Raw genomic sequence first — 14,741 nt, forward strand, 5'->3', positions numbered from 1 at the left:
AAATCTCTTTAAAGATAGAAAATACCAGAAACAGAAGAAATACATAACCTCCTAAAAATCTCCATTTGTAGTTAAAAACCGTCCTACAAAGAAAACTCTTTTTAAGTTTTTATTTAAATTCTAGTTAACATATAGTGTAATATTGGTTTCAGTAGAGTTGAGTGATTCATCACTTACATGTAACACCCAATGTTCATCCCAACAAGTGCCCTCCTTAATACCCATCATCCATTTAGCCTATCTCCGGCTCACCTCCCCTCCAGCAACCTTCAGTTTGTTCTCTATAGTTAAGAGTCTCTTATGGTTTGCCTCCTTCTTTTCTTTTCCCTTTCCCTATGAAATGTTTTGTTTCTTAAATTGCACATATGAGTGAAATCATATGGTATTTATTTTTCTCTGACTTATGTCACTTACCATACAGTCTAGCTCTATCCACAGTGTTGTAAATGGCAAGATTTCATTCTTTTTGATGCCTGAGTAAGATTCTATTACACACACACAGACATACACACACCACTTCCTTTTTATCCATTCATTAGCTGATGGACATTTGGGCTCCGTCCATAGTTTGACTATTGTTGATAATGCTGCTATAAATATGGGGTGCGTGTGCCCCTTCGAAATATTTTTGTATCCTTTGGGTAATACGTAAGAGTGAACATAAATGTCCTTATAAAAAAATGGTTATACATCATAACCACATGACTTTCTCCCAGGTATGCCAAGTTGGTTTCAAAAACCAATCAATATTATTCACCATATTAACAAATAAAAAGAAAAACTATATGATCATCTCTACAAAGAAAAACAATTTGACAAAAGCCAACAACATTTACATTTCTTAGGATATTAAAAATAGAAATTCCTCAACCTGATAATGAGCATTTTTGAAAAACTACAGCTATCATCATATTTATAAATCAAAGACTGATGCTTTCCCACTAACACCGGGAACAAGACAAAGATGTCAATTTTCAAAATTTCTATTCAACATTAATACTGGAGGTAATACTGGAGCCAGTGTAATAAGGCAAGAAAGAGAAATAAAAGACTGCCAGATTGGAAAATAATAAATAATCCTGTCTTTATTTGTGGACAACATGATTATCTCTGTAGAAAATCTGGTGGAATATACCAAAAAAATATTAGAATAAACAAGTTTAGCAAGGTTGCAAGATGGAAGATCAATGTACTAAAATCGCTTGCATTTCTATATACTAGAAACAAGCTGAAACAGAAGTAAAAAAAAAAATACCATTAGCGTCAAAAAAAAAATATTATGCAACTACCAAAATGGAAAAAAAAGACATTCTTTGTGAACCAATATAAAAAGATTTCCAAGATATATTAAGTAGAAAAACAATACAAAATCACAAGGAAAAAATTTGTGTTAAAGAAGGAAAAAAATATGAATGTGTGGGTGGTTACAACTGTGTACATTTGCTTGTATTTACGTAAAGAAAATCTGGAAATCTACATAAAAGTTAGTAACAATGGTGAGAGGCAGGTGGAATCTGGGCAGATGGCATCAAGGTGGCAGACTTTTCATTGTATACGTTTTTATACTTTGCAATTAAAAAAAAAATTTTAAATATTTATTTTGAGCCAGAAAAGAAAGAGTGAGTAGGGGAGGGGCAGAGAGAGAGCCCCAAGCAGGCTCCGCACTGTCAGTGCAGAGCCTGATGTGGGGTTCGATCTCATGAACTGTGGGATCATGACCTGAGGTGAGGTCAAGAGTCAGACACTTAACTGACTGAGCCACCCAGGCACCCTATACTTTCTGATTTTTAAATTATACAAATATGTAACTAATACAAAAAATTGAATGACACAGGTAATACACCTATGTATAGTCGACCTCAACACTACAGAAATAACTGGCTAGAACATTTAGAGGACACACACAAATATGCATAAGTCATATTTATGTAAACTGTATTTATATAAAGTATCTACTATAGACCAGGGCCATTGCTAGGTGTTGATACAGATTTAACCAAACAGACATATATTATAGTCTGGTACAAAGATTTTTAAAAAGTAACAACGAAGGATGATAAAAGTTATGAGAAGGGAAATACAAAATGCCAGGGGAATGTTAGGAAGGAGGCCTAACTAACCTAAGTCTGCCTTCCTTGGAATGGGATGTTTAAGTGAATACCTGACAGACAGCAGTGACCAAGCCAACTACGGGGATGAACGCGCCATCCAGTGAGAGGGAATAGTAACTTGCAGGAGTCCAGACATAGGAAACAGCAGAGAACCTTGGGGATTGGGAGAGACAGTACGACCAGAGCATGGAAAGAGAAGGCTGGCAGTAGATGCGAAGGGGCATGTGCAAGATTCTGGACTCTATTCTAACATAATGGAAAACCACTGAAGGGGTTTTAAGCAGAGAAGATTAAAAATTTAAGAATTGGGGCAGTTTTACAAGTGGTATAGAGTCTCAGAATACATGTGTAGACTTTAATTACTTCTTTGCAAGTCTCTACTATATGCCTCTCGCCAACTTCCATTCCCTGCAGCACTTCTTAGTTCTCTTGGTCTAAACTCTCTCCAATTCCAAATTTCTGTTCACTCCCTTCTCTTTCTTCATCCAACGAACTTTGCAATGCCTTGAGAAGTGTACACATGGGAGACTCCCACTTCTAGGGAGGTGGACCAGACATATTTTTCCCTATCTCTCCTACTAATATACCTAAAATCCCTGGACAATATATACAACACAAACCTAAGACTGAAAGGTGGAAGAAGATGGCGGACCTACCAGGGATCTCAGGACCTGAGGAACAACACAGTGGTGAGCTTCCCGGTTCCTTTTTACCATGTATCCCAGACTTGGAAGTGAAGAAGACTGGCAAGGTGGAAATGCCCAGGCACACATATAGAAAAAGGCTCAACGAAAGCTACTCTCTCTAGCCAAAAAACCAGAAAAGAAAGAATCTAGCGGGAAAAAAAACCACAAAAACCCCTTGTAACAGTATCTGCTCTATTCTGGTCAAACACCACAGAAAAAAACTGTGCCCCCACACCCACTGTGATGCGTAATTTTATGTATCAAGTTGGCTGGACCACAAGGTGCCTAAATATTTGGTCAAACATTATTCTGCTGTGTCTGATGTGTCATGTTTTTAAATGAGATTAGCATATGAGTCAGATTCAGTAAAGCAGATTGCCCTCCCTAATGCAGAAGGAAACATCTGTTCTTCTTGGGTCTCAAGCCTGCCAGCTTTCAAGCTGGAACTATATCACCGGCTCTCCTGGTTCTGAGGCCTTCAGAGTTGGACTGGAACTACACATTAGCTCTCCCAGGGCTCCAACTTGCCAAATAAAGATACTGGGACTTCTCAGCCTCCCAAATCCAGTGAGCTAGCTCCTTATAATCTCTTTATTTATATATTTATAGTTATGTTTTATGGTTGAAGCAAAAATTGTAATACTGTGTGATGTGGTTCTATATACACATAAAGAGAGAAAGAGAGAGGGAAGGGGGAGACACGTCTATACCCCCTAATGGTTCTGTCTCTCTGGAAAACCTTGACTAATACACTCACCCATGCCAGCCAAAGCTGTGTGGAAAACCTAGATTTCTACTCTCCACAGCACATAACAAGGTATCCCAGTCCTCCCTCTGCTGAGCAGGGTGTTATCAGAGAAGTCTATGAAAGTCGGGACTTTCAGTTCTAAGAGTGCAGTAACAAACCCCTACTCCTCCCACATGGAGAGTGCTAGTGGAATTCATGTAATGAGGCCCAATGGAGTGGTGTCAGAGGAGACTTACAAAATAATTAGAATTTTTAGCAATGCCCAATCGAACAGTAGTGAAGCTACTCTCACCATGTGTCGATGGAGGCCACATGGGGAGCAGTACTGAGACATTCCTATCCCTAACTAGTCAGTGAAGTACCAGAGAAGGCCTAGTAAGGGGCAGGAACCCCCATCTCTGTCCAGCAGTGAGGATGAGCACCCTCTATCAGGTATTAATGGGGGTTGAGAGGGGAACCTATACTTTTGCCCCCACCTAACAGTAAGAAGGTAGGACCCCTTCCCTTATCAGAGCAGTACCAGAAGAAAGCAGCTAAAACAGAAAGTTTAAATAAGATTTGGAGTCTCACAGTAAGATCTGGACATCCACAATGTCTAGATTTCAAAAGGAAATCATAAATCATACCAAGAACCAAAAAGATCTCAAACTGAATTAAAAAGCAGTAATCAATAGATGCCAACACTAAAATGACAGAGATGTCAGAATGATCTAACAATGATTTTTAAAACAGCCATGATAAAGTTGTCTCAATAAGTAACTGAAATCTTGAAACAAATGAAAATATACAAAGTTTCATCACAGAAATAGAAAAAGATATAAAGAATAACCAAATGAAAATTTTAGAACTGAAAAATACAGTAACTGAATGTTTAAAAAACTCTAAGGACTCAACAACAGAATAGATGGTTCAGAGGGGAAAAAAAAAATGAATGAACAGGAAGAAAGGAACAAACAACAGAAATTTCCAATCTGAAGGAGAAAACAGGCTGAAAAAAAAAAAATGGGACACTCAGGGACTTGTGGGGCTAGAACAAAAGACCTAATGTATCATAAGAGTCTCAGGAGAAAAGATAGAAGGTAGAACTCAAAAAGTCCTCAAAGACATAATGGCCAAAAATACCCCAAATTTGGCAGAAGACATAAACACACAGATTTATGCAAATATTACAAATGTAAAGGAATCCACACCAAATACATTTTCAAACTTCTGAAAACTAAAGACCAAAAAAACCCCAGAAATCTTCAAAGTGGCAGGAAAGAAATGACATATTACCTATAGGGAAAAACAATTTGAATGACTGCATTTCTCATCAGAAACCATGGAGGCCAAGGCAAGTGGCAGAGCCGTATTTTTCAAGTGCTGAAAGTAAGTAACTGTCAACCTAGAGTACTAAATTCATTGGAATATCCTTGAAGAATGAAGGGGCAATCAAGACATTCTATGATGAAAAGACTCTACTGCCAGCAAAACTACCCCCAAAGAATGGATAATGAAAGTTTTCTAATCAGAAAGGAAACAAAAGAATAGACACCCTGGAACATTGAAAGAAGATGATAAGCAAAAATAAAGGGTAAAAGTTAATAGGCTTTCCTTGTCTTAAGTTTTCTTAGGTTTTATGGTTGAAGTAAAATTACAGTACTGTGTGATGTGGTTCTAAATGAAGATTAGGAAGGGAATACAACTCAGAAATAAAAAGCAGCAAACTACTGACAAATGCAACAACCTAGATGAATCATCAGGGAATTATGCTGAGTTTAAAAAAAAAAAAAAAAAAAAAAAAAGGCCGATCCCAAAAGCCTACATACTATATAACTCCATTTACATGACATTCCTGAAATGACAAAATCATAGAAATGGGAATAATTAATGGTTGGCAGGGCCTAAAGAGGGGATAAGGATGGGAGGAAAGAAGGTGTGGCTATAAAAGGGCAAAATGAGGGATCCTTGTGGTGATGGAAATGTTCTGTATCTTCACTGTATTGGTCAAAATCCTGGTTATACAGTTGTAATACAGTTTTACAAGATGTTCCCGCTGGAGAAAACTGAGTTGAAGGTACTTGGGATCTCTTTGTATTTCTTACAATTGAATGTAAATCTACAATTATCCCAAAACAAACAAAACTAATTAAAAGAAAAAAGAAAGAGGATACACAGAGTTCTCATGCCTGCCCCTAGCTGTTCTCAACTCATTTAAATAGAGCTAAATCACTCAAGGCAATGCTTTCAATCTAGCTTCCTAAAGAAACCAGGTCCTTATCAATTTTGAACATTTGTAACTATAAACAAGATAAAATACTACTTAAAGCCAAATCTATTTCCATATATTAAACCTTCCTTTCCAGAATCTAATTATGGAGAGACAAGGCAGGTTGTCCAGTGTATTATCCCTGGTGGCAATCTCCTAGACACCCGAAAATAAGTTAGGTGGGACCAGTTAGATCTCTACCTCCCAACTGCAAGGACTAAGCACAGACTCAACTTTGCACAGGATCTGTAGGCAAAACTGGGCAGAGGACATTCCAGGACTAGTCTACAATCACCTTAAGCAGTTGCTGCCCAAGATGATCACCCCACTTAACCCATTTAGAAGGCTGCTCTCACAAGAGCCCTAAAAGAAAGGAGAACGGAAAAGGACAGGTCCCTCTCTTGAAGCAAAACCTTCAGACCATCCAGCCAGACCTGGTCTGGAGAGACACATGCCTCTCCACAGGATATTGAGAGATCAAGGGCCTACATGCAAACTTCTGATCCTTCTGCCATTAAGTACAGGCTGTGCTATGCGCTGCTTATGGCTATGTGCCTGAAGTCTTTCAGTGCAAACACAGTGAGCCAATACCTGCTTTAAGAATATTCCTCTTAGTCTCAAAAACTTGCAGAATGCCTCTAAAAAAAAAAAGTCTATATTTTTGGTCTCCAAAATTAAAATCAAAAAAAGAAAAAGCAATTATTTCTCTAATCTCTTCTTCAATGCACAGTCCTATCAACTGGCCTAGGTGAACTGCTTCTCTTGTTAGATATTTGTATATATTTAAAATTAAAGAAGGCAATATAGATATGTGAATAAAACACTGAACTGACAGAAAATCTAAATTTAAGCCTGTCAATTGTTTGAATGAGTGAATAGATCATTTTACTGCACTGTGACTATCTTACCATCTGCCAACTGAAGATATAATCTCTGGCTTTCCTTCTTTCATAAGGGTGATGTGAGAAGAAATGAGCAGACACATTCCTTTGCTTTTTGGAACAACAGCATTAATTCTCATAATTTATATTCTAGAAGTCAATCAGGCAATGAACACTGCATTATTTGAAAATGATTCAAAATTTTAACAAACCCTACAATGAATACATACATATTCATATATATGTATACATATATGTATATGTGTATATATACGTATATGTATGCACACACATACACACACACACCAAAGTACATAAACATTCCTATACACAGATCAATAGATCTTTCTCTGTGGGCTATCAAAACTAGGCAGCTGTATTCCTGTATTAGTACACAGACACCATGAGTAGCTATGTAGATATGGGTATTTCTCTGTATGTGTATGTGTATATTTGTACTTTTCCTTTTTTTTCCTCACAGGTATGACAAAAAAATAATCTAGGAAAGACCTGACTCCCCAGAACCAACATTCTAATCAAGCCTCAGGAATAAGGTGATGTACTAGACACCAATACTTATTATTCACATCATCTCAGGGAAACATGAATTAGACAAAGAAGGCTCCTATTGCTTCATTCTGTATTTAGCTTTTAGAGTCTGTCCACTATTTGGCATGAACTCCTAATACAAAAACGTATGGCAACAGCTGCTATAACAATGGCCTTGAATGATCTGCAGCTCATGGAGGTGGAAATGAAGCAGAAAGGAGAGTGTGAGAACAATTAATGTAAGGCTTTACTTTTAAGAGCTTTTAAAATTGTATTATTTTTCAAATTATTTTAGCTTGATTTATATTATTAAAATTCTCCATGTTTATTTATACCTCTACCTATTACATAAACAAACAGGACTATAATAAGATAAAATATTCCAAAATACATGAAACTGCTTCCATAGTTAACTGACCAGCTTCTGAGTTTAGAACAGTTAGTAGAGAATTCTGATAGGAGAAAAGACAACAGGACAGTTTCAAGAAGTCATTAACTGTTGAATGCTATGGAGGACCAATAAGATGAAGAATAAAATGGTCCACAATCATTCAAATACGATTACCGTGATCATACTAAAATGAATTATGTATTTTTTTATACATTTCAATATCTTCCTAAAATTTATATATTACTTAGTCCTCTCTGCTTCAAAGTGAGCCAGTTAACAACATATTGGTCTGAGAGTATCAAAGAATGAAATGTGCATGAAACCTAAGCAGACTGTAGGCTCAAAGCGCCTTGTGCCAGACAGCCTGGGTGCCTACTTTGATTCTGTTTATTGGTTGTATGACATAAGGCAAGTTATTCAACCCTCTGTGTGTCTGTGTACACATGCAAACATTTGTAAAATGGAGATAAATAATAACTACTCCTCAAGTATATTATGAAGATTAAATAAGATACTTGCCAGGCACACAGCACATAATAATATTTGTCATGATTATGAACATCTGTGTGATTGTACTAAGTTCTATTCTCAGTTCAAACCTTCCAGAGTTAGATTTAAACATATGCCCAAGGGGCACCTGGCTGGCTCAACTGGTAGAGTATGGGACACTTGACCTCAGGGTCATGAGTTCAAGCCCCATGATGGGCATGGAGACTACTTAAAAACAAACCAAAAAAACTACATATGCCCAAGACAAGCACTATATACAATACAAACACATATTAAAAAAAAAAAAAATCTGTCAAGAAATATTTCTCAAATTGAAGGGCACTAAACCAGATGCTGGGAAAACAGTGGTGGCTCTAATTCCTTTTAATCCAACTAGTTACTATACAAATATAGTTAAAGGTTCAAATCTTTTCTCAGATAAAGAAAAGCCACAGCCTATCAAAAAGTTACTATCCGATCCAAAAATTACTTTCTATAGTTAAGAAAGGACAAAATATTGATTGATCTTTGGAGAAAAGCAAAAATATTGAATGGTATTATATATCCTGACTCTAAGGAAAAGGTGAGGCTCTTCATCAAAGGTAAAAATTAAAATTGAGGCAGCAAGCATGAGTGCCACCTGCTGGTAAAATATAAATTCTCAGTATTTTGACTGAAATAGAAACCAGTTGTACTAGAAATTTCAACTCACTAGATTAGAGGTCATCTGTTTCCAACAATCATTTCTTCACACTGATACAGAATATCAGCTCTTCCTGCCTGGCAAAGAAAGTCTTTAGTCAGCTGGTCTTCCTCCATTTCAATAAATTCAACAGTAGGAGGCACATAAATCCAAGAGCATTTTTACATTATCCCTGGGTAATTTTAGACTGAAATACACATCCTGATTTCCACCCACTTATACTAGCCCTCCTTTTGCTGCAATACAGTAAACCCCTATTTCACAGCCCGTCATCAACTGAAGGCAGACATGTTTCCACTGACTTACTCCTCAGATTAAACAACCCCACTATATTTTTTTCAGTCATTTTTAAATCTCCCACCATCCTGGTTGTGGATGTAGCTTAATCTGTCAGTAGTCCATAAATACCTCAGAGCTTTTATTTCCAACCAATAGCCCAATGGAACTATTCCTTACCTTTATCTTGGGCCTTAACACACTATTAACTCATGCTGTTTGTGGTCAACTGAAATCTTATCCAGCTAGATCTTCCCAAACCAGTATTCATGTACTTAAATTATCTGGATCTAATGCAGTCTTGATGTTCATCCTTGTTGAATTTTATCTCATGACAATTTGGTTCCATTTTGTCAAGATCATTTTGAACTCAGACTCCTGGTGCCACCCACCTATATTTGACAAGTCACTCACTAAATCGTCACCCCAAATCAATTATAAAAAATTGCACAAGGGGGCGCCTGGGTGGCTCGGTCGGTTAAGCGTCCGACTTCGGTTCAGTTCATGATCTCACAGTCCGTGAGTTCGAGCCCCACGTCAGGCTCTGTGCTGACAGCCCAGAGCCTGGAGCCTGTTTCAGATTCTGTGTCTCCCTCTCTCTCTGCCCCTCCCCTGTTCATGCTCTGTCTCTCTCTATCTCAAAAATAAATAAACGTTAAAAAAAAATTTTTTTAAAAATTGCACAGGAAAGAGCCCTAACATGGTAATTAATACCAAGCCACCAAAGAATACTCTTTGGGTAGGGATGTTTATCTAGCTACAAATCTACTTACTATTTACTTATCTATTTACTACTCATCAATCTATTTCAGCCATTAGGAAAATGGAAAATTCAGACAAACGCTTTAATGAAACCAAGACATTATGTAATAGGCATTCCATGGATATGCTGTCCTCAAATTCCTTTCAAAACGGCAATTTATGAGTTTAACGTGGTCAATTTCAAGCAAGCTCACAGACAACATTCATACACCACACTGGAACTATCGGTGGATAATTTCTTAAGTCCACTCTTCCTTTAAAAAAAACTCTAAGAGCCAACTTATTTAATTATTTCATGATTAACTAATTAAGATCAAACACTTAAAATGGCAGATTCATAGCCAACCATACATGGATTTCACTCATCCTAATGGACTGAAGATCATCTTTTTCAGAAGAAAATTGTCCTCCTGAGTGAAATAAATTGTGTCTCCTCTGCTGAGGCATCCATGCTTATTTGAATATGCTTTATTTAAAAAAAACCGATCCAAAGTTACTTAAAAATTATGAATAGTGACACAGACTGTTCAAACAGTATCCTGGGTTATAATTCTACTGAGTTTTGAGTTTTAAACAATCATTATGCAACTAACTATATATCACATATGCTGGCCTTCAGCTTTTTAATATATTTTTAACTAGATTTTTCCACTTTAAAGACCATTCTCTTTGCTTATGAAAATGGGAGCAAAATAAGAAGTGCTCTTCTTCAGTACAGTATAGCAATCCAGATGTGGACCCTGAAGCCCAACTTCCTGAATTCTAATCCCAGTTCTATCATTTATGAACTGTGTAACCTGTAACCTCTCTGTGCCTCAGTCTCATCTATACATATGAATAATAACAGGACTCATCTTACACAGTTATGAAAGAATTAAATGAGTTAATATATGTAAAGCATTATTAACAGTGCCTGCCACATAGTAAGCATTAAATGGCTTAGATGTCTGCTGTCATTCTCATCCTTGATCATCTGTTAACATCACCCCTTTCTCACCGATCTTTTCCTTGCACTTGTTCTGAAAATAACCATACAGAACACTAGTTAGGTAAGAGCTGGGCTTTGAAGTCAAAGGCCTGGATTGGAGTACCGACCCCAACACTTACCAGCAATGTTACCTTGGAAAATCACCTAATTTCTCCCAACCTAACTTTCCTCATCTATGCATTGGGATTAAAAACAGTATCTATCTCCATGGGGTTGTTGTGAGAATTAAATAAAAATTAAATACGAAAAACTTTACACAGTGCTTGGCATGTAGAATATACTCAGTGAATCTTGGTCACAATCCCTTATTTTGTAACCCTTAGCATGTTAGTAGGCACAATCCAGGTACTATTTTCCCTTCTGACAGTCCTACAGGTTCATGCTGCTTTTTACATAGATCTTTGATTATCTGCCTCTCTCCATCTTTTGTAGCTGTTCTGTGCTTTGTAGACAGACACTTCTCTCAACACTCATCCCCATTTCCATTCTCTTTGAATTTTTGTGGTTATTATGTCAAAATTTAAGAATTTCCTGTTCTTTGTGAATCCATTTGTATTTTGAGGCCTATAACCATGAGACTGTGCCCATAGTTTTCTTCTGAAACATGTACTTTCTCACAGGATTCAAGCTGAGCTTATTTTGCAACATTATTACAATCTTTAAAATAAAGTGGTATTTTTTTCCCTTAGGAGTCTATCTACTCTATTCCCCCAATTACTGGTAAAAAGTAAATCCAGAATAATGGTTCACCATTGTTTCCTTCAGCTTCTATGAGACTAAATCATTAATAAATCAAAAATTTGTAGGAGATATTCTTTTAGCAGAATGAAACTTCCAACATATATCTAGAAGTTGAACAACACATTACTACTACAGTTTGTTTCTCTGTAAATTTTATAAACTGCATTAGAAGCAATCATCTATAGGGGCGCCTGGGTGGCTCAGTGGTTTAAGCGTCCGCCTCTTGATTTCAGCTCAGGTCATGATCTCATGGTTTGTGAGATCAACCCTCGTGTTGGGCTCTGTGCAGAAAGCACAGAGTCTGCTTGGGATTCTCTCTCTCTGCCCCTCCCTCACTCATGCTCTTGAAATTAAAAAAAAAAAAAAAAAAAAGAAACAATCATCTATAGTCCCTGTCATGCCAAGATTCTTTCATATTGCTCCACCAGAACATCACTTTTTTTCCTTTCTTTTATAGCTCTCTGCCATATCCTTCCCCAGCACTGTGGTTTCTGTATCACACATACACACACCCCTCATTAGGCCCTCCCAGTGTTCCCTATGGTTTTTTCTTTTTTTTTCAACAAGGTGTACCTTTCAATAGCCAGAGTTCTTTCATAAGTACCATCTCATCACTTCAAGGTAATAGACATCCCCTTGTTAAAATACTGTATTCTATTTACGCTGCAATGGTATACAAAATTTATATACAAGATATTGCTGCCAAACAGTATTGTCCCCATGTGCTTTCTTTCTGCCGTACGCCTTCCTCTTAAGTTACCTTTTTCCGTAATTTTATAGGGGCTCATTTCTCTATTTTATTGATAAATGTAATGAGCTTGCAGTCAAATAGTAATAAGAGTTACCCTGCCAGAAGCCCACTACTATGACATTAAAGAGTACAGCTCAGGAAACCAAATCCTTCTCTCATACCTTCCATCTCTAGCCTTGTCTTCCAAAGTTACTAGCATCAAGTAAATAGATATGTAAATAGATAAGCTGTGCCTGCTCTTTAGAACTTCAAAACCCTTAGATGTCTTTTAAATGTTTCCATTAATGTAAACAAGAAAAATAACCTTGACTGGAGTGCAAACTTTAAGACAGCGAGGACCATGTCTATTTTACACACTGTATGTCCAGTGCCTAATACGTGTAAGACCAGGAGGTGCACACTTTGGCCCATGGCCAAGTCCCGCCCACAGCCTGTTTCTGAATGGCTCACAGCTAAGAATGGTTTTTACATTTTTTAAGCGTTGTTTAAAAGAAAGAAGAAAGAAAGAAAACAAAGAGGAACATATGACACAGACCATATGCTCCCCACAAAGCCTAAATTTGCCCATCATGGCCCTTCTTAGAAAATGTTCACTGACTCCTGTATTAGACCCTCCAATAATTGTTACAAGTGAAGGCAGGGAAGGGAGAGGCGAGGGAACTCTAAAAAATGGAGAAGGACAAACAGAAATTTGCAATAAATATAACTGGTGATCACTACAAACAGTAAAACTCACATAACAAAAATTGTACATGTCTTTAAACCGTTCCCTGACTTCCATTTTCAATGAGTTCCATCAGAAACTAAAGATCTTTCACCTGCATGTTTTAGAGATCTTTTTGTGTTTTTTTTTTTTGTTTTTTGTTGTTTTTTTTTTTTTTTTTTTTTAGGTAACCAAGCTGTTGTTGAATCACAGGTGCTCCTAGGAGAACTAAATTTAAACCTTGGTGGTACACCTCTTCTCCAACTAGCCTAGTTAACATAAATGTTAGTCATCAGCCAGGTGTCAGCCACTGGGAGGTGTCAGTTCATAGGTATATACCTATAGGTATATATGAGGTATATACCCTCATGTACACATCCTTGCCATCCATAAGGCACTAGACCTAAGCATCAACACTCCACATTTTACCATCTATCCCCATGTTACCTATTACTTCAAAATTTCATTAGAATGCTCCAAAAGCCCTGCAATAAAGTTTTGAATGCTGCAAATGTTTAACCAAAACATGAAAGCCCTATTCTCAAGTAATATAAAAGAGCAGTATTAGACCTATTCATAGCAATGTCTATTAGAAGCACATGCAAAGGTGTACCTGAAAATGCTGCTCCATCACTTGGATTTTTCCCTGGTCTGGACACTTTTTCAGAGCTCGATCTGCATAGTGGAATAGGATTTCTACCATCTGTAAGGAAAACAGCCTTGTATAGAAAATTAAAATATATCTCTAAAATTTTTCAATACTTAATATATGTAGGTCCTCCTAAATAATACAGAATTGAGTTTTATTAAAGATATAACTTTGTAAAAAAAATTTTTTAATGTTTTTATTTATTTTTGAAATAGATAGAGACAGAGCACGAGCAGGGGAGGGGCAGAGAGAGAGGGAGACACAGAATCTGAAGCAGGCTCCAGGCTCTGAGCTGTCAGCACAGAGCCTGACGCAGGGCTCGAACTCACGGACTGTGAGATCATGACCTGAGCTGAAGTCGGACACCCAACCGACTGAACCACCCAGGCACCCCAAAGATATAACTTAAAATTAAAAAAAAAATATATATATATATATATATATAAAATATATATGTATAAATGTATATTTACATGTTTTATACATATATATATAATTTAAAAAATTCAGTGGCAGTTTTTAAGAGTCTCTTATGCTTTGGCTCTCTCCCACTCTAACCTCTTTTTTTTTTTTTTTTTTTCCTTCCCCTCCCCCATGGGTTTCTGTTAAGTTTCTCAGAATCCACATAAGAGTGAACACATATGGTATCTGTCTTTCTCTGTATGGCTTATTTCACTTAGCATCACACTCTCCAGTTCCATCCATGTTGCTACAAAGGGCCATATTTTATTCTTTCTCATTGCCACGTAGTACTCCATTGTGTATATAAACCACAATTTCTTTATCCGTTCATCAGTTGATGGACATTTAGTCTCTTTCCATAATTTAGTTATTGTTGAGAGTGCTGCTATAAACATTGGGGTACAAGTGCCCCTATGCATCAGTACTCCCGTATCCCTTGGGTAAATTCCTAGCAGTGCTATTGCTGGGTCATAGGGTAGGTCTATTTTTAATTTTTTGAGGAACCTCCACACTGTTTTCCAGAGTGGCTGCACCAATTTGCATTCATTTGACAATAAATTTCACATATTGAAAAAAAAAAATTCAGTGGCTTTATTTCCCAAT

The 14,741-nt window shown here is 37.0% G+C and overlaps 1 protein-coding gene across 8 annotated transcripts in view; it reads right to left on the bottom strand.

The window, feature by feature from the left end:
• Positions 1-14,741, bottom strand: part of VPS8 (VPS8 subunit of CORVET complex) — a 250,022-nt gene that overhangs the window by 173,263 nt on the left and 62,018 nt on the right. For all 8 annotated transcript variants that reach the window (XM_007083608.2, XM_042956666.1, XM_042956660.1 and 5 more), the window contains one exon: positions 13,641-13,730. In XM_007083608.2, the coding sequence (XP_007083670.1) occupies positions 13,641-13,730 (90 nt within the window). The remainder of the gene's footprint in view (positions 1-13,640; positions 13,731-14,741) is intronic.

The sequence above is a fragment of the Panthera tigris genome, chromosome C2 (genome assembly GCF_018350195.1).
Source record: "Panthera tigris isolate Pti1 chromosome C2, P.tigris_Pti1_mat1.1, whole genome shotgun sequence".
Classification (NCBI taxonomy): Eukaryota; Metazoa; Chordata; class Mammalia; order Carnivora; family Felidae; genus Panthera; species Panthera tigris.